The sequence below is a fragment of the Grammomys surdaster genome, unplaced genomic scaffold (assembly GCF_004785775.1).
Source record: "Grammomys surdaster isolate TR1022 unplaced genomic scaffold, NIH_TR_1.0 126271, whole genome shotgun sequence".
In the NCBI taxonomy this organism is placed as follows: Eukaryota; Metazoa; Chordata; class Mammalia; order Rodentia; family Muridae; genus Grammomys; species Grammomys surdaster.
In genome coordinates this window covers 5617543-5645524 of record NW_021621071.1, presented here as the reverse complement: position 1 = coordinate 5645524, position 27982 = coordinate 5617543, and the positions used below count along the sequence as shown (strand labels likewise).

Sequence of the window (27982 nt, the reverse complement as noted above, 5' to 3'; positions counted from 1 at the left end):
ACTAATTTTTGCTGGAAAGAAAGTGTAGTTTTAACTGTTGTGTCCCATTGGAAGATCCAGAGAGGTACCGGGGGTCTAAGGCTAGGATATAGGCACTTTTTTGGTGTCTAGAGGTACATCTGAAGCAAAACACAGACATCATAAAGGTAAAAAAGATTATTCTTTTAAAAATATGGTGATTTACACAGCTTGGCCATCCTTAAGTATTTCAACTTTAGACAATCTCATCGTCAGCCATTGATACACCTGATGAAACAGAGCTGTGTTTTTGAAAAAAGTCCCAGACTCACTGCCCTAGCATCTGTGATCTTGGAACCTAGAAACATGATTATTCCCCTGGAGAGCTCCAGGTGAGCCTCACTAGAAGCACAGAGCTACTTGGACACAATGGCCAGACACCAGAAAGCATTGACACAGACATTTTTTTTTATTGTGAGAAAAAAAAATACAGAACCATTTTTATTATGTCTTTCACAGTTAAATATGCGGAATACATGTGAAGATGCCTGTAGTCTGCCTAAGACATTTTAGTAAGACATTTGCTTCTGATATTTACAGTACTCGAGTATTTGAAGTTACAAAAGCCAAAGCAAAAACTTAAATGGCGGTTATGATGACCAGGTAAGACCGCGGATTCATTTGCCTCCGATCTGGCAGTATAGCACCATAGAGAACACCAAGCCAAGAATCTAGAAATAAAGCACAGGATTAATGTGGATGCTACAGAATAACTTGGAAAATGAAAGCTGTCTACTGAATGGGAAATTAATATCAAAGACTGAGATGTCTGTCTCTCTTCTCTCTCCCTGTCTATCTATCTATCTATCTATCTATCTATCTATCTATCTATCTATCTATCTATATCTGTCTCTGTCTCTTTCTTTCAGTCTCTCTCTCTCTCTGTGTGTGTGTGTGTATGTGTGTGTGTGTGTGTAAGTGTGTCAGGTTTTTCCAGCCAATCTTCAATGGTCCTACTTAATTGTGCAGTATCAGCTACTACTCCAGGATGGTCTCTTCTTGTGGTATGCACATATCTTTCTATAAACATTTCCCTCTGAGCTCTGGGTACCGACAGCGTGCAGGAACTAAATATACTTATTGATTCCATTAAAAGACCATGGTCATCTGGTTTGGATCATCTGCACAGAAATCAAGGAGTCTAAAATGTCTTCTACTAAAGTTTTAGGCAATGCTTAGGAGTGAAAAAAAAAGTAAATTTTTGAAGAAGGAAAAAATAATGCACTTGTAAACTATGGGGAACAGCTTAACCTTTCTTTTGAAGTCACAAAAAACAACTGTATATCTAGGGCATGAATCCCATCTCGTTAGTTCTTCCAAGGGTAAGGACCTCAGAGCCCGCTCTAATTGGCTCTGCAGTTGGTGACATAAATGCTTTGGTTTAGATGTAGAAATGACAGGCTTGTGTGCAGTATAGCTGAAAATTGTAGCCCTTCCCTGTCTCCTTTAGAAGGAGGCTGGGTGAGAGAAAGGTGGCATTTTCTGAGTCATCTTAAACGCTCCTACTGTGCCGACTTTCTCACTAATATCAGCCTAGAAGCATAATTCAAATGAGGATTGTTGTCAACTTTTTTCTGCCTTAAAAGAAAATAGGACAACAGATAGCATTTCTCCAGAGCATTCCCTTTCATTCAGGATGTTCTGAGATGCAGGGCTGAAAAGTCATTTAATAGGTGTGCCTTTATCCCAAACCTTATTGCTGGGAAACAAGAAATAAAGAAAACGACCAAAATACGGAGCTCCAGCATGTACAGTCTTTATTGCCTTGAGATGGATGCCTACCACTCCTTGGGCACTCCTAGGGCAGGCCTTAGATTGAAGGGCTGAATGAAACACTCTCATGTGGTTGTTTATATCAGCCTTTTATCACTAATAGCACACTTCTTCCATTTCTTTATATCAGGTAAGAACATTTACGTTCAGAAAAACAGAAGAGACATTAATCACTTTATGATGTCTATACTAAGACAGCAGACTAGCTGCTAAGTGTTTATGCACAGACTCCCACATACTGAAGCTGTTTTACTAAAAGTGGTAAAATGGCCATTTCTCTGAACGGCTTTGTTCTTGTGAGGTAGCCCTTCATCCTATTAAGTGATGGATCGTCGTCATTTGATAATTTTTATTTAGTGAATGTAAAATCGAAAAATACTTACCACTCTTTAAATAAGAATAATAATCTGTCTATTTAACTCTAGATAAGGATTCCAAACATCCATAGATGATTTTTTTTTTATTTGTTCAGAATCAAGTGTGAGCATCTTATCTGAGTTTCTAGTATGCAGTCTGAGAGGAACCCCTTAGGTATAGTCTTAACAAAGCTTCCATCTAAGGTCTAAATATAAAACATGATTTTTTTTTCTGAGAAGATGTTTGCATAGATTTTCCACATTAGATTTGTGGGAAATTGATTCTATTTCCTGAAAAAAAATGTTTATGAGCTGATATTTTTCTCTCTATGCATTTTTGTGTTTCCCTGAAATTGGAAGCAGAGAACATAAGTGCTAAGAGGCTGGCCTAATGATTCTAAGACTGAAGTCTAATGGGGGCCAGGTTTCTACTGATTGGATACCAGAGGACCATTTGCAAAGGTCTCTTTTGAATCAGGCACTAAATATTTTTTTTCTTTTACATCAAACTCTAGAGGGAAGACAGACTTTAGATTGGGAAACTGAACAAGGAAATTATCCAACAATTATTTCAGTCAGCTCTTCTCCTCATCCACAGATAGCCCAGGCATCAGAATTTAACCCTCTCACTCAAGGCTAAACATGACAACAGCAGCACAGAAACTCCATAGTGGTAAACTACGGCGTATAGCATTTTCATTCAGCTAGTTCACTGGGAAGACATATACGAGAATTAAAAACGCCCCAAAGTGCGTAGCAAACACAAAGAGTGTATCAAATCCATAAAATATTGATACGTGCTGCTCCATTTGCAGCTGAGTTTCCCACTCGCTCTGTTAAGATCCCCGGCAATAACTTTGGCTAGAATACCCAACCCACCAATCTTTCCAGTCAATCACGTCCTTGTTACTTTTGGCTCAGCTCCAACAAACCTCTTAAAAGCGTGCGTGAGCTGCATGCTGTCATAGTCATCTCTCTAAATCTGACTCTAACATGAAATTTAATACTTAACCCCATTTAAGGCCTGCCCTCCCGATCTTAGCTCTTGGTGATTAAGCCCAGGTCTATGAGCTTATTAACCTCATGTTCACCACCAAGCTGTATTCTCAGGCATGCTTTAAGTTCAACTGTGTCAAATCACGTGTGTGTGTGTGTGTGTGTGTGTGTGTGTGTGTGTGTATGTGCGCATGTGCCATATGTTTATGACGATGCGAATAATCCTCACCTTTGTAGTCATTGTGTCTTATTTCATGAAGCCTGAATACAAAGTAAAGGGACAAAGGACATGGAACAGAATCTAGAGAAACAGACCTAATGCAGAATAGCTTTGATCTTGACTCTCTGTCCGATTCAAAGAAACCCATGCTCTGCCAACATAGGCTTTGTAATGTGGGCTATGAGAAAGTAATTTTTTTTTTTTGATGCTAGTAGTCCCTAGCTTTTTTCTGATTCTCGGCTGAGAACTAGGAACCACTTACGACATTATCTCACTTTACTCTCAAGAGAAATTCCTACCAAGTGATGATGTAACAGGGGTTTGCAACCTGCTAAAGTACCCAAAGCGACCAATGCGCTGCATTCCATAAGGAAGCAAGCACCACTCAGCCGAGATTAGCAGGGAGATTCCACACAGTGCTCGAATTCTTGCTACCGTATTGACATAAGCTCATTTGTGATTCTGACTCATTTGATATCTCCGTTTCTCAAGATCTGAGACGCCTCCATAAATGCTCCTAGGAAAATGTTTTATTTCCTCCTCTTGGCAAATATCTCGAGGCCATATAAAAGCCCTCCTTCAGGTCATCAAAAGAAATGCCAAGAAGTCCATCAAGATAAAAACTCAATGGAGAATATATTTGTCAGGATCAATAGTTGAATTGATGGAGTGATACACCAGCCTCACCCAAAGCTTTCCTGGAGACCTCTCCAAGTCTACTTACAGTACCTACGCCAGGAAAATGTGAGAAAATGACTTAAGATGTTTAGAAATTCTCAGATTTCTCTAGAATGAATTATAGGAAAAGCATTTCTTCACACTTTTGAATTTATCCTGTATTTCCTGTTTTAAGATCATGGCTAGAAATGAACAGTCTTGGGTCTGGGGGTGTTGTTCCCTTGTCTTGGATTTCTGTTGAGATCACCTCAGGAATGTTTAACACTTGTACTGGTTTTGATGCAAAGGGGATACCTACAACTAAGAATTGTATAGATTTTTTTTTTTCTCAAAAGAAATAGCAGCCTCAGCCGTTCTTGGTTTATAGGAATATAATCCTACCTATTCCAGACTCAAGAATGATTCAAAGAGATGTTGTGCCCTGGGCAGTATATACCTTCCTCTTCTTAAACACTTTCATTCGATTTAACATGAGAATATTTTACTGCCAAGGGCCAGCCTCGGCTAGGTCCAGGTTCTTGAGAGATGGTTCTTTGGGAGCAGCAAAAACAAATGACTTGAAGTCAAATCGTGGGTTCAAGCTGCTGAGATGGCTTTCCAGACTGCCGTGTGTGTCTGTGTGTGTGTGTGTGTGTGTGTGTGTGTGTGTGTGAACTTCTAAAAGCTTTCTAGATAGCTCATAGATTTTCTGACCAAAGTCAGAAAAGCTGCTATAAAAAATTTCTTGGATCTTCTGACCAAGTCAGAAATCCTGTTAGAAAAATTAAAATAAAAAATTCTTGGATTCTTTGATCAAAACCAGAAAACCAGAACAAAAATCTAAAAGAGCTGTGTTCACTCTTCAGACAGCCTTCTCTGGACGGCTTCTAGAGAACCTTCTAAAAGAGCTGGGTCAGCTCTCCAAGTAATTCTTGGGATTTCTGACTAAGAAAAGTTTTCCTGTTAGAAAAACTTCTAAGAGAGATGTGTTCGTTCTATGTGGATTTTCCGGCCAAAATCAAAAATCCTGTTAGAAAAAAAAATTCTTGAAGCGCTGCTTTCGCTCTCCAGATATCTCCAGAGGGCTCGGCTCTCACTAGAGAAAAATTCTAAAGAACTGCTATCATTTTCTGCTAGCTCTTCCCATGCAAACCAAAAGCTCAGTTTTTTTATTTTCATATCAATTCAGTTATTTACTCCAGGTTCTCTTTTGATTATCCTATGACTCAGCATCCTGTGACCCCAGCCTCTTAATTCTCAGGAGAAGGCAAGGGCACACACATTTTCTTTTTTAACACTGCAAAGGAATTCAGGCATCTACCAGTCCATCAGTTAAGCAGAGACAATAAACTAGCTGGGTGGGACCCTGTCCTGAAATTACCATTTCTATCACACCTAGACCTAAAATTGCTCTACTCCAGAGCTGACCTTGAACTCAGGAAACTACCTGCATTTGTATCTGCTTGTCTTTGCATCTTTCTGACAAGTTGGCTCACAGAGCAACTGCTCTTGTCTCTTTAGATGAGTGAAGTCCTTCATAATTCATACTTCATCCTTATATCTTGCCTAGTTGAAAAATTATATATTTTTGGACCCATGTTTTTAGAGTTCTTTTCCACAGCCTTAAGGGCTGTCCTGAAGGTCCCAGCGTTTACCGTTTTGCTGAGACATTAGCCACATCTTTGCCTCTCAGACTCCTGCTGTCTCAGATTATCTTGGAGTCATTAACAGGAAGGACATTCCTCAAGGGAGGAATGAGAAAATACGGACAGTATTATACAAACAAGCCTTATTGCCCACAGCACCCATTGACTCTCCTGGATGCCCACGCCCACTGGCACTGTTCCAGAGGCAGAAACCACATCATTTTGTCCCCACCCAGGCCATGCTGGGTGTAACAATGTTACAATTATTACAAACCCATGCAGAGGTGATCACACTGTTATACTGTACCTCGATAACTGCCAGTCCAAAAGCAACTCCAATGACGATGATAAAGTTCTTTTCAATAAGATCTTTTATCGGAGAAAGACAGGTCTGTTAAAAAAAGAAAAGAAAAAGAAAATGAAAAAGAAAGAAAGGAAGGAAAGAAAGAAAAGAAAAAAGAAAAGATTGCTTTTAGTGAAATTTTGATCTCATATTAACTTTTTTATTCTTCTGGTTGACATTTCATATTAGTACCAAGGTCAACAAAGAGGAATTGAATGATTTCTTCTACCCCTAGTTATCTCTCTTACTCTGTGTGCTAAAAAGCATCTGAGCCAACTTTTTTTCTTTAGCTATGTAGTTTCTGGACTGACACTCAATAGAGTAACACTGTGAACTTCAAGCACTCCAGCACAGACCTCATGTTCAGGAGTAGCTGACCAGTGCATAATGGACTCCACAGGGTGTGTGTGTGTGTGTGTGTGTGTGTGTGTGTGTGTGTGTGTGTGCTTTAATTAAGTTACAGTGTGGTAGAGGGGAGGGTTGGGGTTACATTCTTTTCTTGGGGGTTTTGCTGCTGCACTGGTTTTTTATTTGCTTGTTTGTTGAAAAAGAACTTAACATTAAGACGGTAGGGTAAGGGAGAGAATCTGGAAGGACTTGGGGGAGGGCAAGAATATGATTTAAATTAAAAACTGTTTTAAATATTAAAAATATAATAAAAAATGATTTGTTATATATATATATATATATATATATATATCTTTCTATCTATTTATCATGTGAATTTGGTGTTTTGCCTATATGTATGTCTCCATGAGGGTACTGGGTCCCCTGGGACTGGATTTACAGGCAGTTGTGAGCTGTCATGTGGGTGCTGGTAGTTGAAATTGGGTCCTCTGGAAGAGCAGTCTTAACTGCTGAGTCATTTCTCCAGCCCCAGTGTGAAAAGCCTTGTGATGAGGGATACATGGCTTACAAGAGGTAGTCAATAAACATGATAAGTAGTCACACATTTTTCATTAAAAAGCATATTAAAAAACAGAAGCTGGTACCCACAGCTCAGACACTTTGGATGCATATAGCATATTAATGATAGAAACCCACCGTTTAAATTGATTTCAAATACTCAAAGCAACTTCTCAGTTGCAACAATAAGTAGATAGATTAGGAAGTACATTTAACATTTGGAGGCCGAAGTCCTAAATATCAAATCCTTTATTTCTACTTAAATGGATTCTTGGGGAAAAGGTATTATAACTATGAAAAACAAAAAATACTGACTTTAGAAAACTAAAGTAAAAATATTAATTTCCAGAACCTTAATTAACATAAAAAATAGAGGACAGTAATTGTAGTGACCAAAGAAAGAATAAAATAAACTTTTATTTTAGCTTATACTTGACCTAAGTTTGACCAAGGAAGTTAGATTTAAGCTTACAGACAAAAAACACTTTCATTTTAAAATATCTTCTTTTATAGTTAATAAAGATTAGCTGTATATTTGAGTAACTGAATATTTTCATGTTACAGTTCCCTTGGTCCTTGCTGTATTTTAAGTTTTTACAGAGACTGTCATTGGGAAAAGAATATATCAGAACTACTGATTATGGCAAATTGAATATTATTCTCACCGTTGAATAAACACTAGTTTTATCGTAAGTGACACAGTCAGATCCTGTACATGCACATGACTCTTTTGCATCTTGAAAATTAGCTCCCCAGTCAGCAGCTCCGGCATCCAAGCCACAGCACTTAAGCTGTGAAGAGAAAGGCAGAAAAGCAAACTCAGTCATTAACATAATCTGAAACATGATCATAAATTGAGTCATTCTTCTAAACGCCATTACAAAGATGTGTCTTCATAATTATAAAACATATGCTAAAATATAAATTTTATGTTATTTACATGTTATGTATATGTACTTGCACGCTTTTGCCCACACATGAATGAGTGTGTAGGAGTGTGTGTGTGTGCGTACACATGCGTGTGCAAGCATGAGCGTATACTAGGGCATGGCAGGTGTGTCATGTGCACATAGAAGCCTGAGAAGGTATGGAATCCATTGGAACTGCGTGTAAGGGAGATACAGCCAGTTGTGAGCCAGCTGACATGGATGCTGAGACCTGACCTCCAGTCCTCTGAAAGCAACAAGTACTCTTAGCCACTGAGCCACCTCTGCAATACTCTTTATGCTAACATACTATATGTCACCTTACTCATAGAGAACACACATACACATAGATAAAATAAAGATAATAAATAAATAAATAAAATCCACTTTTAGAAAGAAAGGAATGCTTAATTTCAGTCTGGACATCAATAAAGAAAAAATTGACCAAGACAGTAAAAGTTTGAAGAAATTTGGAAATAAAGTTAAATCAAAATTCTCAACATTTAGTTTTGTTGACAAGAGAGTCTGATCTATGTATCCTCGGTTCATACAGACACACACACAATTCTCAACTTAGAGAAATACACATGCTGCTCAAAATTTTTGAAAGGTTTAAAAAAATAATAATTGTTTTTTATGATCTCTGCACCAGAGACATCTCAAAGAGCAGAGAGCTCCCTTTAGAGATTGGAGAACCCCAAAGAGTGGAAAGAGAGAAAGAGAGAGAGAAAGGAAGGAAGGAGAGAAGGAAGGAGAGAAGGAAGGAAGGAAGGAAGAAAGAAACAAAGAGAGAAACAAAGAAACAAAGAAAGAAACAAAGAAAGAAACAAAGAGTGAGTAGGGGGGCATCAACGACTAGGAGAACATGGCCCAGTGAATGAACTAAACAGGGCTCTTTTGGGCTCACAGAGACTGAAGTGGCAAGCATGGTGCCTGCATGGGTCTGCACCAGGTCTTCTGCATAGAAGTTATGGTTGTGTTGCTTGGTATTTTTGTGGGACACCTAACAGTGGGAGTGGGTGTATATCTGACTCTTTTGCATGTTCTTGGGACTCTTTTCCTACTATTGGCCTGCCTTGTCCAGCCTTGATAATAGGCCCTTTGCTTGTTTTATTGTATCTTGTTTTGTCATGTCTAGCTGTTGTCTCTTGGAGAGCTGTTCTCTGAAGAGAAATGGAGTGGGAGTGGGTCTGAGAGAGAAAAGAGGTGGGTGGGGAGCTGGAAGGAGTAAAGGGAGGGAGTAGGGGAGGGAAACTGTGGTTGGGATGTATGAAAGAAGAATCTATTTTCAATTAAAATAAAAGAAAGCGAGACGAACAGGTTTCTGAGAGATAACAACCAAACATAACCAAATAATATATAATAAGATGAAGCAAAAACTTTCATATCAAAGTTGGACACAGCCACCGGACAAGAGGGGAAGAGTCCCAAGAGCAGGCAAAAGAGTCAGAGACTCCCCCATCCCCACAGTCAGGAGTCCCATAAAAACAGGAAGCTAACAACTATAACAGATATGCAGAGGACCTGGTATAGACCCGTGGAGGCCCTGTGCTTGCTGCATTAGTTTCTGTGAGCACATTTTGAAATGGCAGTTAGTCAAAATCTGCAAGATGGACAATTTCTTTTCATAGAATACAGCAATTTAAAATAAATAAATAAATAAATAAATAAATAAATAAATAAATAAATATTGGGCTGAAGTGATGGCTCAGTGGTTCAGAGCACTGATGACAGTTGGGTTTGATCCTCAGCACCCAACAGGACAGCTTACTATCACCTGTAACTCCAGTTCCCAGGCATCCAATACCCTCTTTGGAGTCTGCAGGCATCAGAAATACATGTGGTGCACAGACATACATGCAGCAAAACACCACACATATAAAATAGTAATAATAATAATAATAGTAACATTTTAAAATTTACAATTAAACATTAAATAGTTATATTCAAACTCTCAGGTGACCAAAACTTTCTATTTACCTCTGTCTGTAATGCAATCATGGCCTTCTGGAATTCTCTTGCCTCATTGCTTGTCCCTGACAAAAGCCTAGCATTCTCATACAGCGTTTCATTCAGAACGCGGCTAGTCTGAAAATTGGGAGAAAAAAAATTATATTGTTAAATTATTCATGTCATAGTGTAGGATTTCAATGTTTTGGGCTTTGGTAAGAGTTATCAAAACATCATCTGTGAACGTACCTGAGATTTGAAAGTGGCTCCTAAGATACCTGCTGCCACTTGCAGAAGCAGAATCAGAAGCAAGCCGATAAAAAACTGAAAGACGAGACAGGGAGGCGTTATTCTCAGAGCAGCTGGTAACTTCCAACAGTCTATCCAGTGTCATGTGACCCCTGGCAGCCAGAATAGCCTCAGAGGTAGAGTACTAGATTCTGTCTCCCTTTATTACAGTGTAGTGTTGAAGCTACAGATTTGCAATCTATTACCACCCAGAACCACCTGCTTCCAAAGTAGACCAAGGAAAATGGTTGCCATTAAATCTCATCAGAAAGACCTGTGTCTATTCTAGCCTATATAAGGGAAGCGGGTTTGAAAGTCTAGAGGATCTAAATGTTGGTTCTCCATTCCTGTTTAAATCAAGGTGATAACTTGCACAAAACGGGTCGGGTCTCCAAACAGTATCTTCACTGTGAAAAATCACTGGGACTTTGTTCCCCACAAACATCCTGAACTCTGCCTGGAGGGTGCAGCCCACAGACCAGTCTGTTTGGAAGACAAGTTCCTCGAGTAATTAAATTTCCCAAATGGCAAAAGTGGCCTCTTTGCTCAAACAGCTAGAGCAGGAGATATTACTGGCGTCCTGTTAAATCTGCCTCTGCCTTCCCTCATAGCAAACCGCTAAACGCCATCCCTCTCAGACAGGTACAGTCCTTATTTTATGATAGAAGCAGGTTTAGGTCGTTTGAATTCATACCCCATGAATACTATCCTCTAATAGTTTTTACAAGATCCGACCATTGCTTTTTAGCGTATAAGTTTAAAAGTAAATACCTACAAGCTATTCCAGCTTAATCCACCCTTCTGGAAAATTCTCACCAACAAATCTGATTATCTCCCTTGCAGTGTTGTAGTACAGCATGTTCTTTACGACTTGGCTGCTGCTGACACAAATACATCTCCTACCATTACTGAGAACAGCCTCTGCCCTCTCCAGCCACACCCGAGACACTCCTATTTCTCAAACACAGCAGCCCTGGACCCCAGGCTCTCTTCCTGGAGACAACAGCACACCTTCTCCTACACAGATAGATTATTCACTTCTACCTCTGGCTTGAAAGCTCCCTCCCCCAGCCTCACCCTCCTCCTCTTCAACCACCCTCACTATAGTATGCTTTCACTGATTCTTCCCACAATGGGGTCTCTCTTAGGGTTTTCTACATCACTGAACACAGTGTCTAACATACAGAAACTTGGTCATGTTGTGTGAATGGCTGACTGAAGGAGTGAAGGTATGACGCACTAAAATGGACCTTCCTTTAGACTCTATAAAGTTTACAGTAAACTCAGATCTAAGCCAATGGGTTGGTGTACACTTTGTGAAATTGTATCTCTGTCCTTCCTCACCTACCTAAGGCATTCTCTGATTGGCTTTAATGAAAATCTGATGACCAATTAACTGGGCAGGAAATAGAAGGTGGGACTTCCTGGAAGGGAAAAAGGACCTCTGGGAAGGAGAAAGAGGAAAGGCCTTTTGTCAGGAGACATGGGAAGAGACGTTCTGATAACAGGCTTGCAAAGTATAGCTATCCTGTGGCTGGATGAGGCTAGTAGGTTGGGTTAATTTAGATGAGTTAGTTGAGAGTCTGCCCAGCTAAGGCTTTGAAATATTAAAAGGTTTCTGTGTGGTTATTTGGGGGAAAAGCTGGTTAAGGAATAATTGCAGCCATATTAATTTCCAACATTAATTAATATAAACAGAACATAATGATATTTTAATGTACACCAATGTAATCCAAAACCTGTGCCATCGTGTCTTCCATAACCAAATTCTCTAAAAGAAGTTAAGGTTTCGTCAAGGTTGGCAAGTCCAAGTCTTGGACAGGTCACAGATAACCCTTGAGGTCAGAAAGGTGATGTTTGCTCACCAAGAGAAGCATGCAGCGGCTTTCTTTTATAGCTCCGCAGCATCCCAGGAAACCCAGCACCATGATGATGGCCCCGACTGCAATCAAGATATTCACAGCAACCAAGGGGTTCACGCCGGCGTCTCCGGATGCGATGATCTAGAAAAAAAGAAAAGAAAAGAATTGATGTCTGGATTCCTTCCCTTGATGTTTATTTTACTCACTTTTCAAATACCTCTTGAGTCCCCACTGGGTGTCAGGCCCTGTTCTGAGACCCTGAGAAGCTTTTGCGACCTAAACCAGTAAGAAAAAAAAAAAAAATTCTGCCTTGGCAGAGTTCACGTTGTATTGAAATGGCACCTTCCTGAGTCCTGTTTCCAGCCTTGAGTTGTCCAAGAATGAAATGGTAGATGTTGGATGGAGGGACAATAATGACTCTTTAAAGTTGTTTCTAACAGTTTAAAAGGAAAGATGTTCTTAGTCCTTTTTTTTTTGATGGGCTCTTTGGTTCACACATTGTACATTTTATACCTAGAGTAGCATTGCAAAGCCTTTGTTTTCTGATCACCTAATTGTTTTGACTTGAAAAAAAAAACATCTCAAGTTCCTCAAGTCCATGCTGATTACAGCATGAATGAAGTTCAGAATCCCGTGGAGCTGAAGAAGCTGTATTTCTTTAAAAGGGCAGATGCTATAAGCTCCATTCACAAGGAGCTGAAGAACAGTCAAAGCTGTGGTGATCAAAACCAAGGCGGTTTGCCTTTGAGCAGAATAGGACAGAAAGCAGGAAGTGGCCGAAAGGAACGCTGGGAAAGGGCTCGGGTTAATCGATATGCTCTTGCATCTTGGTAAGAATACAATAAGCCCCCTTCCTACAAGTCTGTATCAAAATTTGTTTTCTTGTTTTCAGAAGGATCTAACCCAGAAACTTTAATTTTACCTGATGTGAAATTATGGAATGTGGAAGAGAATATCTTAGGTCTATTTATAGTTAGTGAGTTCCCATTTGGTGTAATTCAGGTCTTCTGCATGCAACCCAAGTATACTCTTATACATCAACCTCAGAGCAGCCCAAACCCATAGGCCACTTATTTTCCTTTATCCATTGACATGTGTATTCCTTCATGTGATTGACAGTCGTCAATCACAGTTAAAGATGGAGATTGTGTGCCAGTGCTACACATGTATGCTGTATTTAGTACTTATGCTTCCTGCAACATCCAGGTACTGGGCTAAGGAACCTCAAGACTCTGTCTTCTCAAATCTACCAGAGCACTCATGGGTCACCTCCTTTAACAATCAATTCAAAAGCAAGTGGTGTCACTAGTGATCCTTCTGTTTTTGAAGGCTGTTAAAATTCATTGCCGGGCAGTGGTGGCGCACGCCCTTAATCCCAGCACTTGGGAGGCAGAGGCAGGCGGATTTCTGAGTTCGAGGCCAGTCTAGTCTACAGAGTGAGTTCCAGGACAGTCAGGGCTACACAGAGAAACCCTGTCTCGAAAAAAATCCATTCATAACCCATAGCAGACATTTACTTAATGGTCATTAAGAAGGAATGTACTTAAATTATGAGAACCTAAACAGAAAAACCCATACTCTACTTGAGGTCCAAATATGCAACAAGTTTGTAACCCCAACAAAAGTAAGCAAAATTAGGCCAGTTCTGTGACTTCTAAAGACTCCTTTGCCTTTAAAAATATTTGCGTACACATGATGCTTTAGATTGACAAATTTAAAGCTTGCTTATGTTCTATTTTGTTTTTCATTTGTGGGAGAGATTTTTGTTTGGTTCATTGTTAAGACTGGAGCCAGACGTCTTGGGAGGGAGAATTAGGGTAGATAGACCACTCTACATGGGCAGCATGCGTTGGGCTTGATGGGTTATTACAACAACAGCAAAAGGAAAGACAAGTTTTGGTAGGGGTAAGAAGTAGACCAGGAGGAGTAAGGGATGAATATAATCAAAAGTACCTTGTATGAATGTATGAGATTCACAAAGGATTGAAAAAATATATATATATAAAGAAATTGCTAAAGCCAGAGAAATCATTGTTGTTAACAAGCAGGCACAAGGTCAGAGACAAAATAGATGTACCAGGAAAACCTCTTTGGGAAGGCAGGTCTGTACGATCACCAGACCATGCTATGACATCTAAACAGGTGGAAGACTCTAGTCAGGTTATTAGAATTCAGGAGAGAAAGCCCAGACACAGGGATAATAAATGGACTGTCTTCTTAAGGACCTTAAGTAGTGCAGCTGACACCCGTGTAGGCAGTAATAAGGACAGTTGGTGAGGCTGACCCAACTGGGTCATGCACTGCCAGAGACCAGGTAGAAAGAACTCTACATGCTGACCCACTAGCAGTCACCGTTGCAAGTGCCGAACAAAAAACGCCTATTCTTGTTGAAGAATGAGTTAGAAATCCGAGCTCAATGTTTGTTACAGCTGGAACCCAGCAACGTTACCAAAGCTGCCCGGTAGAAACAGAGTCTGTGTGTCTCTTAAGAAGAGTGGAGAAATCCTAAAGGAGGAATGGTGAGGCTGAAAGATGAGGATGCTAGGATCTTCTTTTGATTCAAAGAGATGTCCTAAGACAAGGGTGGTGCGCATGGTTTTGGCCTTGGGAGCTAGTAGTGAGTTTATCCGATAAAAAAACCATCCTCCCAAGGCACGTTAGCAGAAAGAGATGTGACCTCCCTGTCATCCTTATATGTGTTTGTGTTCATGTTAGCCCTTGTAAAACGACTTATTCTATTTTCCCAGTAATAAAATTCAGCTCTTTTCTTAATGTTGACTCTTTGCCACTCACTGCAGATAAACACGAATCAAGCTGACTTCCTGTGAGCCAGGCGGGTTGGGGTTGTCCCGGGACTGACTTTTGTTCTGGGTAAGAAGCTGACAGCACAAAGATCTAAATGTAATTGGCGATGCTGCCTAGCCCCCTCCATCCGTTTCACTCCCAGATGTGGGCTCACATTCTCTCAAGGACAACAGCTCTCTTTTAATCCATTCAATGTGTGTTGTCTCTTAACAGACTAAACACCACGTTTGCTTAACAGAAACACTGGGGAGAAAGAAAATGTTGACCACAAATCAAATAATGATATAAAATTTAGGCTGTGGACAGACCTTCAAAAGTCTAAAGTACTTTCAAAATAGTGGTTGCTTGTCACTCTTTGTTTTTAATTATGAGCGTCAAAGTCAGGCAGATTGTAAAACTCTCTTTCTCCTCTCAGGCCATCAGGAACTTAGAGCATATTTATCAGTATAAATAATAAATGGAATTCTGACGAACTGGAAGGCACGCCTACCTGCTCCACCCAGCCCCTCCTAGTTTATTCACCAGGTAAAGTACAGAAGAAGGAAATGCCTAATTGCTTTGGATGATCTGGACTCTCTTGGGATAGAAGAAGATAAATAAAAGAGAGAGCTAGAGAAAGAGAAGGAAAGAAGGGAGAGAAGGAGGAGGAGGAGGAGGAGGAGGAGGAGGAGGAGGAGGAGGAGGAGGAGGGAGAGGAGGAAGAGGAGAAGGAGGAGGAAGAGGAAGAGGAAGAGGAAGAGGAAGAAAGAGGAGATGAAAGAAAGGGGGGATATATTTATGGAAAATCTACCCATATTTTAAAAAGGAAACAAACCAGCTTAGTTCGCTTTTAGTCCTTCTCCCCACTAAGCTGTGTCTAAAGGCAGCTAGTCACACCATGATACAATGATACAATGTGTTTAAATCGGTTTAAAGCATTGTCCTCACTTCTGGCTTAATAGTATCATTGTAACATTCTATAAGAATCAGAATTCTTCTTAAGGGAGGAAAACTATTGGAACAAAACCTTTGAAAAGGCTCTAACAATAGAAGATCTGACCCCCCCCACCCCCACAAGAGCCTGCCTTCACAACCTTGAGCAAGCTGCTCTGCAGGAACCGAGAATGGTAAGGCAGGCAGCAGGGGGCTCTTTGAACTGAGTGGGGAGAAGGGAGATGAAGATAAGAGCATCAAGAAGTGAAGCCAGCGTGGTGCTATTTTGGATAAATCTGAAACAATAACCCGCCCACACCCCCTCATGCTTTCTTCCTCCTCCCGCATTTGGGGCATGGAATAAAAATAATAGGTGTTGAGTCCAAAGATTGGGGCTGGAATTGTGCCTACAAACCAAACTTCCAAACCTGGTGATACGTCAATCAGAGCATCGTCCCCGGGGGGTGAAAAGGTATGGAGTGGGCGAAGATGGATCTTGTTAACTGTTTGGATGGAGAAGCTGAACAGTATCCGGGTCACACCAGTGTGAGTGAGTCACACCAGTGTGAGTGAGTCACACTAGTGAGTGAGTCACACCAGTGTGAGTGAGTCACACTAGTGTGAATGAGTCACACTAGTGTGAGTGTGAGTGAGTCACACTAGTGTGAGTCACACTAGTGTGAGTGACAGTCTCAGGTGGAAATGGTTGTCTCAAGCTCCAGTTGCAAGACGTTAATGCCACCTGTCCCTGAACTGTGCTGCCCTTGAAATCTGGAGTCACACTCGTCTCCAAGAAAACATCTCATCTCCTTCCATTTTGCACCAGCCACCCTGGAATTAGCTACATGATTATCAGAATGTGGCATAGAAGTTGCGCTTGATGGAGAGGAAAGGTGTTCTGTGTCCCCAAGCTGTTCGTCAGGCTGGCCTTTAGTAGTGAAGGAGGCAAGATTCTACGTAAACCCCTTCCCACATCTCCCTGTGCTGAAGTCTTTCTAGTTTGAGAATAATGATACTGGAATTTGGGAGAGAGCCTTATCTGGGATGGATGACACATGTTACCAGGGAAACTGGGGTCATCGCTCAGGGTTCTTAGTCTCAGTGATAAAACAGTTTAAGAATGGGCTCAGAAGAAACCTCAAGGATAAGTTTACTTGAGCTTACAAGCAAAACCGAGCTATAAATCTTGGCAGCTTCCTGGAGGAGGAAGATGGCTAATCAGAAGAGAGAAAGCCAGGCTATTTGATTTGAGCTGTTATGTTCAGCCATGCAGGTCAGACAAACAGCCATATAAAAGAAACAGGCTGGGGGTGGCATTAGAATAGACATCATGTCAGGACTGCACTGGGTGATACGGATAAAGGACTCAGAAGAACAGGCAGGCTTAACCCAGCTGCATGCCCATGCTCCATTATTGACTCCACAGGGGGCTGGGATTCTGCAAAGGCAAAATACATTATCTCACTGAGGATATAATTCCTCCCATATTCTTAAAAACGGCTTAAGGTAAATCAGCCTTCCTGAGGACTGGCCCCTTGGCCAAGTGATTGACTAGCCCAATCACTTGGGTTGACTAACTCGTTTTTGGGTAGCTTGTAACGTTAGATCTCTACCCAGGCCAGAGAAATGGTTTTTCCTTAATGTACATGGATGCTTCTGTACCCATTGCACACCCCTCTCGGCTCTCCAGAAGGACTGCTCCGTGCAAGGCATATAAGTAATTTTGACCTTCTAAAGTATAAACTCATGTAACCTCACGGATGATAAGAGAGATATTTAAGAAAAATGTTATAGGACATATACTATCTGTCATTATTATTGTCGTTGCTTCTCATTATCGAGATAGAGTTGTTTTGTGTATCTACACTTACCTCTTTTCCATCCTTGCTTACTCTCACATATATGGCCAGTCCCAGGATCAGTGTACCACATAGCTGGAGAAAAGGGGGTGGGGGGAAGAACGTTAGAATACAAAGATACAGTAAAATGCTAATTCCATAAACCCCACTCTTATGACTGCTGGAATAGTTCATCAATACCCAGACCATTACATCCTGAAGTGCTCTATAGACGTATACAGGACTGATAAGAATCACAGTCCTTTCATAGTGTTACGACAAGAAGAGACCTCTGCTAGGAGGTAAAAGACATTACCCAGGATTTAATTCCCATCATGTGGAATCTTTCCTATGGTTTAAAGATAAGATACCCTTAATATACTTCTGGATCTGATGCTTGGACTCTATGTTGGACCAAGAAAGAAAGGCATAACTCTCACCATCCAGTATGCATTCAGGGTTTCTGAGGAAGACAGGCATTTGTAAAGAGATAATAGTAGAACATTTGACAAAATGTGAAATCAAGAAGTGATGGTATATATTAATTAATATTTTTAAATTCAAATAAACTTAAAAAAATTATTTTAGGTAGTAAGGCTTACCCAGAGAAAAGAAACAACAGGGAACAGTATTTTACAGTCTTAAATTCCTTTAATGGCTTTTCCAGATTATTTAATTTGGAACATGGCCAACACATAAAATGTGAAACACATTTTACTTTAGTATAAGGAAAACCATTGTCTCTCAAGGTATATATATATATATATATATATATATATATATATATATGCCTCAAAAAAATCAAGGATATATTATTAGGTAGATATATTAAGAGCAGCCCCAGTAACATACCAGACATAGGAGGCCTTGGAGGGCTTTCTAGATGTTTCTGACTCTCCATACTCTAACAAAGAAATGTCTGAGTTCTCCAATGACCTTGGACTGTCACTGCTTTCATGTATGCATAGTTGAACCGTATGCCTGCGACCCTCAAGCAGAACCTCAAGTGCTTTCTCGTTAAGTTTGTGATAGAAATCAGGTCAAAGGGCTTGTGAAAAGAATAGGGAGTTCATTGAGCAGCTGAGGAGACATGGAATCTCGCTTGCCTCGAAAACCTCGGAAGTCTTCTAAGTCCAAACTGTGTGTTAAGATAAAGTAACTGCACCTGATAGATTATAGTCACAAGGTTGAAACTCCAGACCAACTCCTAACCAATCGACCCTTCCTACGTGCTTTAACTCCTACAAAAATTGCCCCAATTATTCTAATGCAATTAAAAAAAAAAACCTTCATCTGTTAGCCAATAACCTATGCAATTAACTCTTTCACATGCAGGCATACATAGATGCTATACAAATAAATTAATAGAAGTTGAGAGTTGTGAGCCTCATTTCCCCTTCCTCCCCCTACAGCTAATATTGACAAATATTAGCCCAGATAAGGGCCCAGGTTCGCAGGTGCTAGTCAGCCAATCAGAGGGCGAGAATTCGTGTGAAATGTTAACAAGGCTTTCTGATAGTGATTTTATAATGATCACATTTTTCTTGCTAATTAATGGATTTCCTTGTTTATATTTTCTGGTTTTTCTTCCCCCCTTTACAAGTATGTTTACACTGATCATCTTTTTAAGTCTTTATTTTTTAAGAATTTGATAGTTGATTTTTTTTTTATCATATTCGTTTTCATCCCCCAACTCACACGCCACCTTGCCTCTCTTCCCACTCAATTTCATATTCTTTCTCTCTTCTTAAAAATAAAGACAAACGAAAAATCCACCAGATTTTTCGTCTGGTTTTGTGCTGGCCAACACCGATGAGCAGCCTGGAGTATGCCTGCTATGCCTGGTGTCACTCCATTGAAGAAAACCGATTTTTCTACTCTCAGCTGCTAGCATTTGTGAACAGCTTCTTGGCTAGGGCTGGGAGTCTCTGCCCACTTTTCCTCCTTTGTGCTGGGATTTTGTCTCCCTCGAGCTTGTACAGATCTCAAACACGCTTTCACTGTGTCTGTGAGTTTCTATATGTATCTATCCTGTCATGTTTGTTTCTTTAAAAGCACCTCTGGCTCTCACGATATTTCTACCCCCTCTCATCTGCGTAGATCCCTGAGTCTATACGGGAGAAATACAATTTAAAAAAAAAAAATCCCATTCAGGACTGAGCACTCCAAAGTCTCACTCAGCATATTGTCCAGTTGTTTGTCCCTCTGTTAATTACCATCTGCTGCAAGAAGAGGGTTGAGGGATATCCTGATCTATGGGTGTGGTGATATGTCATTAGGAGTCATTTTATTGCTATGTTCATTTAACAGAATAGTAGTCACAGGTTTTCCTTTAGGGCCCATGATCTATCTAGACTCAGGTTCTTGACCTCTCTAATGGTATCGGGAATAGATTCCTCCTCATGAGATCCAATGAAAAAGTGGTTGGTTACTCCTGTAACGTTCATACCGCTCTTGCCCCAGTGGGCATATTTTGCAAGCAGGTTGTTATTACAGCTCTAATGGGAGAAACTGATGATACTTTGCTTCTCCTGTAGAATGAATAGCATTTAGCCAGTCGGGTTGAGGCTTTCATTTCCACCCAGATTTCTCCATGTTTGATAACATAGATATGTGGTATCTTAAGCAGTAAGGTCTTAACATCAAGTTGTAGAAGATAGCTAATCATGTTAGCAATTGCCTGCAATGTTTGGGGAAGTCTATGGGACCGTTTTGGCCAACAACTAAAAGAAAGTAACCCATTCCGGGCACTGGGACTTTTATTTGGCACTATATGATGTCTTGTGGGGATACTGTGTCCTCTATTACATGGTAACTCCATGTATATCCCTTGTCTGTGTGTATAGACTGTAGGAAGCTTCTACAGGAGTAGGTTGTCATGGTGTTTAGTGCTACTTATCCATCTCTGTATTTCCTCCTCTGCCCTCACGCCCTCACACTGATCGTCTTGATAGTTACTCTGGCCTTTAACTTTAACTAAAACTAATATTCACTGTGCTAGTAATTGTTGTGTATCCGGAACTTAAAAAAGAACACAGAAATCTATATGGCAGGGTCTGGAGGGGGAAATGGAAGGGGGATGTGATGTAACTATATCATGATCTCAAAAAATAGCAATGATGACAACCTCTTACACTTTATTACTACATTATTAATATATTTACATTTTACTAATTAATTGCATTTTTGTAATTATACTTAATTACACTTGTAATTATGCTTGATTAATATTAAGTGTAGTTAATTACAAGTAATTACAATTAACACAAGTACACATTATTAATATATAATACTGTATTAATTAGACTGCACATATATATCTCATTTATTTGACCCTCAAACCATATTAGGTTTTCTCAGCCACCAAACATTACCTGTAACAATAACCTTGAAAATAAAGAGTACTCAATTGTTTCGGAAATGAAGAATGTTTTCTCTAATTCCCGTCTCCATAATTACACAGGATGCATTCTCAGACATTGAAATTGGCTAAACTCTCATGTCCATTCTTGTCACTACCTCTTTTTTTCTATATATTAGTTTTAAGATGAAAATATAACTGCTTAAAACATCTTTCTCATCTCATTGGAGAATTTCATATGTAAAGACGACAAGCCTAACATCATTAGGGACATCCGTAAATGCTACAGCTAAGCTTAGAAGTAGATGTGTCTTCTATCAAGTTGATGAAATAAATATAGAGCAGTTCCGTTCCTGTTGTCTTGAGATGGGCCATCATCATGATCCCGTGAGGCCTCCTGCACACTTCTCCTTTATCTCTAAGGATGTGTTAAGTTGTTAAGACATGTCTTGATCTAGATATTTTTGCTTGTAAGACTGGGCAGTGGAAGGTGTTAATAAGTTGGCTCTATGCCTGGCATCAGTGGCCACAGAGAACTAACTGGCCCATCTTCACTCTGGTTTCACTTTCAGGAGAACTGCTGTGATTCTCACCCGGTTCTAATGTGACATCTTTGGTTTTTACAATTAGGACGTGGTTGGTCTGAATTAGTATTCTGAGAATGTAGGCAATTTTGGTATTTACAGATGAACAAGCAATAATCTGATTCGAATTTCTTAGACTCTCACATAAGATGCTGTTTTAATGACTATATTTAGAAACAGAATTTTTAGGAGATAATTTAGGTTAAATGAGGCCATCAAAACTAGGCTCTTAATGCAGTGAGATTGAGGACCTTCCAAGAGAGATCTGTCTCTGCCCATCATCTTAACCTCTGGGAAGAACCATGTGACAAAAAATGAGAAGGCAGAAGGACCCTTGATGGACACCCAACTCAATTTTAGACCTCTCAGCTTTCAGAATGTGAGAAATGAATTTCGGTTGTTTCAACTACCAATCCATGATAATTTCTTATGGAGGACTGTACTGGCTGGTTTTGTGTGTCAACTTGACACAAACTGGAGGTATCACAGAGAAAGGAGCCTCCCTTGAGGAAATGCCTCCATGAGATCCAGCTGTTAGGCATTTTCTCAATTAGGGATCAAGGGTAGAGGACCCAGCCCATTGTGGGTGGTGCCATCCCTGGGCTGGTAGTCCTGGGTTCTATGAGAAAGCAAACTGGGCAACCCAGGGGGAAGCAAGCCAGTAAGCCACATCCCTCCATGGCCTCTGCATCAACTCCTGCTTCCAAATCCCTGCCCTGTGTGAGTTCCTGTCCTGACCTCCTTAGGTGATGAACAGCAATGTGGAAGTGTAAACTGAATTAACCCTTTCCTCCGCAACTTGCTCTTGGTCATGATGTTTTGTGCAGGAATACAAATGCTGGCTAAAACAAGACCCAAGCCAACTAAGACAGAAAATATCCTGGAATCAACAAAATGTCAGGAAGAGAATGGCAAGACATCACCCAGAACTAACTTCTTCTGATTTGAGCTCTGCAGAACTTGACAGAAATTCATGAGTACCTAGGAACCTAAGCTCAGCTTACAGTAGCCCCCCAATGGTTATTAGTGGAGAAGAGTCTGTGTAATCAACAGCAACAGGTTTAAAACCACTTGGGTGGGAATATTTGGGACCTCATCTATCTAGAGTGGAGGCCAGCATTGTTGAGGGTATAGTCCCCTGATTTCCACAGACTTCTTGCCTTATGAGAAAAGAAGATCGTAGAGTTGGATTAAAATTATGCTTATGTTTTAAAAGCCTACTCTGCACAAAATACAATCATCTGAGGGGCGAGATTTTATATGAAAAAGCAATATGAGCCATCGTTGGGATAAAAATAGTATCAATTAAACTACTACATACCAATCCATGCTTATAAGTTGTCATAAAGTTTCTTAGTTAATCTTTATAGTTAGTCCTTCTAGGTAAAAGTGCCAGCCTGTCTATACAGGGAGGAAGTGGAGCAGAGAAGAGCCAATGAGCGTATGTTAGCACACAAAGCAATAGTGTGGGGAGGTTTGAGATCTGAATCATAGTTGGCATGGATAAACATTTTTATTCAATGTCTTCAACTGCAATAGAAGAATTATTGCCTTATCATAAATTCTTTCTGAGTTAGTTTCTCCTCTGTTCCAAAATTCAACATGGAACATTATTCGTCACAATGTGAAATAGTTTCATATCTCATTCGTTTAAAATGCTTCTGAAATGTTGGTTGAAACATCATTTTTCATAAGCACCTACTGTTGTCTTAAGTCCTTTGTGCATATTAACTCACAGTGATCTAAGGAGGTAGACTGAGCTTCGGTCATCATTTGTGTAGATGACAAACTGTAACACACAGAGAAGCTAGCCCCTCCAAGGAAGGACAGCTGGTGAAGGGGCACCTGTTTGAATTAAGCTTGCTACAGTTGGGCCCTTACACCTTCCCTTATCCCATAGTTCAACTGGATAGCATTAACTGTACAATGACAAGCAGCTGCTGTATTAACAATGGTCATAGATTTCAACCACAGTTAACTGTTTATTGTGGAGCTTTTCAACAGCTGACAGAATAAAATATAATTGTGTCCTATTATTTGTGATACACCTTTATCTCAGAGATATGCCTGCTTTGCATGCAAGCTCTTGTAGAGAGAATATCTTGTGTATTGTATGAAGGCATCGCCTGTCAATTCAAAAGCCTATGGCTTAGGCAAGAAATAGAAGGTGCAACATCTGGGATCCAGAAAGAACTCTGGGGTAGGCCTAGGCTGGGAAAGATCCACCGGGGAAGATGTGCAGACATCCATGCGTGGTATCTAAGCACAGGTAACTAGCCACATGGTAGAATGTAGATAAAAATAAATGAGTTATCTTAAGTTATGATCTAGTCAGAGAAGAGTGTGACTATACAGCCAAGGTATTTATAAATATATTTTGAGTCTGAGTCTTATTTCTGGGAGTATGGGGCTGGGAGGAAGAACTGGGGACCTAACTTCTACAGCTCTTGATGAAGCTGGACACAGCCAGTATGGAAAAGACAATGAACACTGGATCACTGGTCCCTGGATTTGCTTCCTGTTCACACTAACCTTCAGAACAGTCCCATCTCCCTTATGCACTGATCATTTCCGGTGCAAATGCCTTTGGCTGGCTGGCTGGCTTAAGCCCTTCTCTTCACTGTGCACATGTGAAGATTGGTAGTGTGCCTCTGTGCTTTTCTTACTGAGACCTGATGGTCACATGATGCTCCGTGTCTAGATTTTATTATCCTACATCTTCCCATAGAAAGTTCCATACTTCTGCTTACCCAGATGCCCAGGAAATGCTAAGCCTCTCGGATACTCCCTGACCTGTCCTAGCTAAGAAGGGTGTGAGAAAATTGGGCCATTTCCTGTTTGACTTATGACTCAAGGAAGTAGGTTTGGTATCTGTAACTTTTCTGTCATTAATAATACCTTCAATTCTCCCATTTGCAGCGATCTCCAGCATGATTAGGAATGATTTTTCAACTCATGTGTTTTTTCTTTCATTATCAATTCTATAAACTGAAAACCACCATGTATTTGTGTGGCACATCAAGTTCTCCCGGAAGAGAAACCAGTATGTTCAGATCAAATGACCATATGCCTATCTCAGAGATATTTCAACATCTGGTCCCACTTTCCCAAAGCCAAGTCTCACAAGTTAAAACCCGAAAGAATGCATTTTTAAAAACGCAAGGCCTCGGACATCTACGGGAAAAACCACATCAATGGGAACGCTAAAATTTTTGCTTAAGTAAACATTAAGAATGTGACAAATTGCTAATTTCCTATGAAGGATCATAAGTTTCCAACTGAGAGCTCTCGGGGCTGAGGGGGGAGAGGAGAGTGAAAATAGGAATGTCCCCTCACCTCAGGAAGAGCGCCAGATGCCTATATTTTTATTTAAAATGCTGATGTGACATGTGGCTAAGACACATGTGACATTGGCCTTCCCGACTTTCCTTCTCACTAAGTCTCTGTCCCTTACGTGATTGCAGGTCCCACCACACAGGGAGATGACACAAATCCGTGACGGAAGTTAGAGCTATCTAACTGAAATCTATGGGGTCGGTCGGAAAGATTTTATGTGTGACCTCGGAGAAAGAACAGATTGTAACCATAAAGTAATCAGAGTTCCCCAGGAAACCCGTGACAGTGTCTGGGAACATAAAGGTACACAGCAGGGACAGTTGCAGCTGACCTTGAACCTCTATCTTAAACCCATTACACAGCCCCTTCCTGGATTATCCTTATGTAACATTCTTGAGTCAAAATTTGGATCTATTCCAAACTCCTGTGTGTGAATTAGACAATTGATTCCAACTTCCATCAGAACTTTGCATGCTTTGGTCGTAAAATAGAGATATATTTCAACTTTTTCCTAATCTGGAGATTGTTTCTGGTTAGTGTATCTTCAGACACATTTTTAACATCTTAAACCCTATGTGTTTATTTGTATATTAATATTTAGTTATAAATATACGGTATATATATATATATTCTCTCACATACACCATATATATATATATATATGTGTGTGTGTGTGTGTGTGTGTGTGTGTGTGTAGGTTTGCATACACACACACCATACCCTAAAACCAAACAATATATTTCTCCTCAATATATGAATAAACATTGATAGCATTGGTTATCAGCCACTTCAGTCATATAAGAAACCCAAAATGAACTTGACCATCATCACAAACATGATACCATCATGTATTGTCAACTGGCCTGATGCCATTGCTAATTTACAGAAATACAGAAATATGACAAGGTGCACCTTGGGTGTGGGAACGGGAAAATTCAAACCACAGAACCGACGATAAGGCCAACCGAAATAACTGCACAAAATTTCAAAAAGAGGGCAAATAATAAAGTCTGAGGAAGAAGATTAAAATTGCCACACAAGCTGTACTGACCGACCACGGTCTGTGGGCCCATTCTGGACAACAGTTCAAATAACATGTTTGAAGCAATTAGAAACTTAAACCCGGATTAAGAAATTCTTATTAAATTTTTAGAGTATAAGAGTGATATTGTAGACACATTAGTAAAAGTAATTTCCTTTCAAAATTCATGCTAGCGGATTGATAGATGAATGATAACTCTAATATTTTCTTCATAATTGCCTGGGCACGTGACTGAGACTATGCGTGTACAGACTGGTTTCATGGTTTTAGTGGCCAAGTAATGGAGTTAATTTTCCAAATTTGTCTTCATTTGTGAATGTTGGAAAGTTTGAGAAAAGCCAAAGCACACATTCATTTCTTCCTTTATATTCAACTCTCAATGACCTTAATAATTCAAGAGAAGCAATATGCTTGCTTACTTTTAAAATTTGTCATATATTCTTGAGTCTCAAAATATTTTTCTGGTTTCTAGTCATTTCAAAAGCCGTCCCCCTCTTTTAGGAAAAGGACAAAGTATAAAGAACAAAATGTTTTCATTCTTTTACTTATTTTATATAAATAAATACTTATTCGATGAATTTAAGTCACCTTTATTCATTAGTGCTACTAGCCATCGAGTGGAAAGTCATCTCATACTATAAAGTTATATTAGTCTATTTAAATCATTATTATTTTAATGCAATGGAAATATGAGATCAGAGCTTTCTCTTCACCCCGGCCCTGTCCAGATCTCTATTAAACCCTTTACCCAAAGTTAAGAAAGAAAAGAAAAGGAATTTATTGGACCGATACCAGCCATCTCTCTATTAAAGACCAAAAGGCTCAGACACAAAACCACAGCACCAGGGCTCCTTATTCTTCGTAATGAGTAAACTACTTTTCAATCCAGAAACAATGACAATGTGACTGTTTTCTGTTTGAGCACCCTGGGACATTTTCATTGCTTTACATGTGAACACTATATATATATATATATATATATATATATATATATATATATATATACACACACACACACACACACACACACACACATACCTGTGATAAGGTTCTCTCCCTAATATCCCATCCCACCCCCTCAAATCATGATATTTATTTTTTCAATGTTAAATGATGCTTTTAATGCACTTGAGGCCATCATCAGTCTTAAGCAAGGCATAATTTGCAAGAAACAAACCCTGTTGTTTGAGAGGGTGGGTTGACAACGCACCGAAATACTGACCTCAAAATACTAATACATAGTCACTGGTTTAGCTGAATCTTATGATTAAATACTCTTACTGCTTCTCCAGGGAGTATTTCAAGACCCTTTATTTTTCCTGAGGACTCTGAAAATGATCCTCTCATGTATTTACTGCCCAGCCACCCACTAGTTAGTCACCTGTTTTAAACCCAGATGTCAAAGGGAGGGAACTCAAAGCCATGCTGAGTCGAACTGTTTGGCCTGGAGTCTTTAAACCAGAGTGCTGATTGACACAGAACTGAGAAGCATTGTCCTTTAATTAAAGGATATTTCCCCCTGTGTTTAGTCTTGCAACAATATGAAAACATTCTGGAAATGTTTATCCTCAAAGAACTTGAGTACACCTTTTTTTTGTTTTTGTTTTTGGAGTCATTGGCTTCTTTTCAGTTCCCCAAAACAACCGGCAACAAACAAATCTAAAACATTTCAATGGAAACCGTCTTTTCCTCCTCATCCTCCAACTCTCTGTACGTCTGTTCTTAGATATGGTATTTATCTCAAGTCCTCTTTCTTGTACAAAACTGATAATGAAAAGAAAAACTACTTACCCAGAACAAGAAGTTGAAGAAAAACATAGAATACTTTAAACAGCTGCTCACACCTGCCATTTCGGAGAAGGGACAGCCACCCGGTTACAGTGGGTCGAACTAGTTCTTTTCAAGGCTGTCCTGCGTAGGTGCTGAGGGATTTTGCCTGCAGAGATCCGTGTGCCTGCAGCTTCGGGGGCAGAAATAGAGAGCAAAGAAGTAGACGGAAGGAAAAAAAATAAAACAGTTATTAAAGTGGATAAAAAATTAACCCACACCTTTAAATATCCCAAACGTTATCTTCAGGCGAGTACGTTCTTTTTCCTTCTTATGGCTGTTAAGGCATTGGGCCAGGATATTTATGATGGCTTCTCAAAACCCGCTCCCTCTAGA

General features: G+C 39.9%; 1 protein-coding gene across 2 annotated transcripts; it reads right to left on the bottom strand.

Annotated features, from left to right (window-relative positions):
• Window positions 1–404: 404 nt before the first annotated feature.
• Window positions 405–27982, bottom strand: Tspan8 (tetraspanin 8). Of its 2 annotated transcripts, XM_028759086.1 has the most exons (9): window positions 27868–27982; window positions 27611–27779; window positions 17530–17592; window positions 11945–12082; window positions 10041–10115; window positions 9822–9929; window positions 7581–7706; window positions 5974–6057; window positions 405–689 (listed from the first exon to the last, which is right to left on the bottom strand). In XM_028759086.1, exons 2-9 carry the CDS (start codon window positions 27668–27670, stop codon window positions 636–638), a joined length of 708 nt encoding a protein of 235 aa, XP_028614919.1. In that variant the 5' UTR covers window positions 27671–27779; window positions 27868–27982; the 3' UTR covers window positions 405–635. The 2 variants fall into 2 exon arrangements, with proteins under 2 accessions (XP_028614919.1, XP_028614918.1); XM_028759085.1 differs by having other exon boundaries at window positions 27611–27982.

Excerpts from the sequence above, each read along its gene's own strand:
- Tspan8 (XM_028759085.1), bottom strand. The coding sequence starts at position 27,670 with ATGGCAGGTGTGAGCAGCTGTTTAAAGTATTCTATGTTTTTCTTCAAC. Across the intron at positions 10,116-11,944 it reads GCCGCTGCATGCTTCTCTTG|TTTTTTATCGGCTTGCTTCT; the intron begins GTGAGCAAACAT and ends CTCGTCTTTCAG. Across the intron at positions 6,058-7,580 it reads AAACTAGTGTTTATTCAACG|ACCTGTCTTTCTCCGATAAA; the intron begins GTGAGAATAATA and ends TTTTTTTAACAG.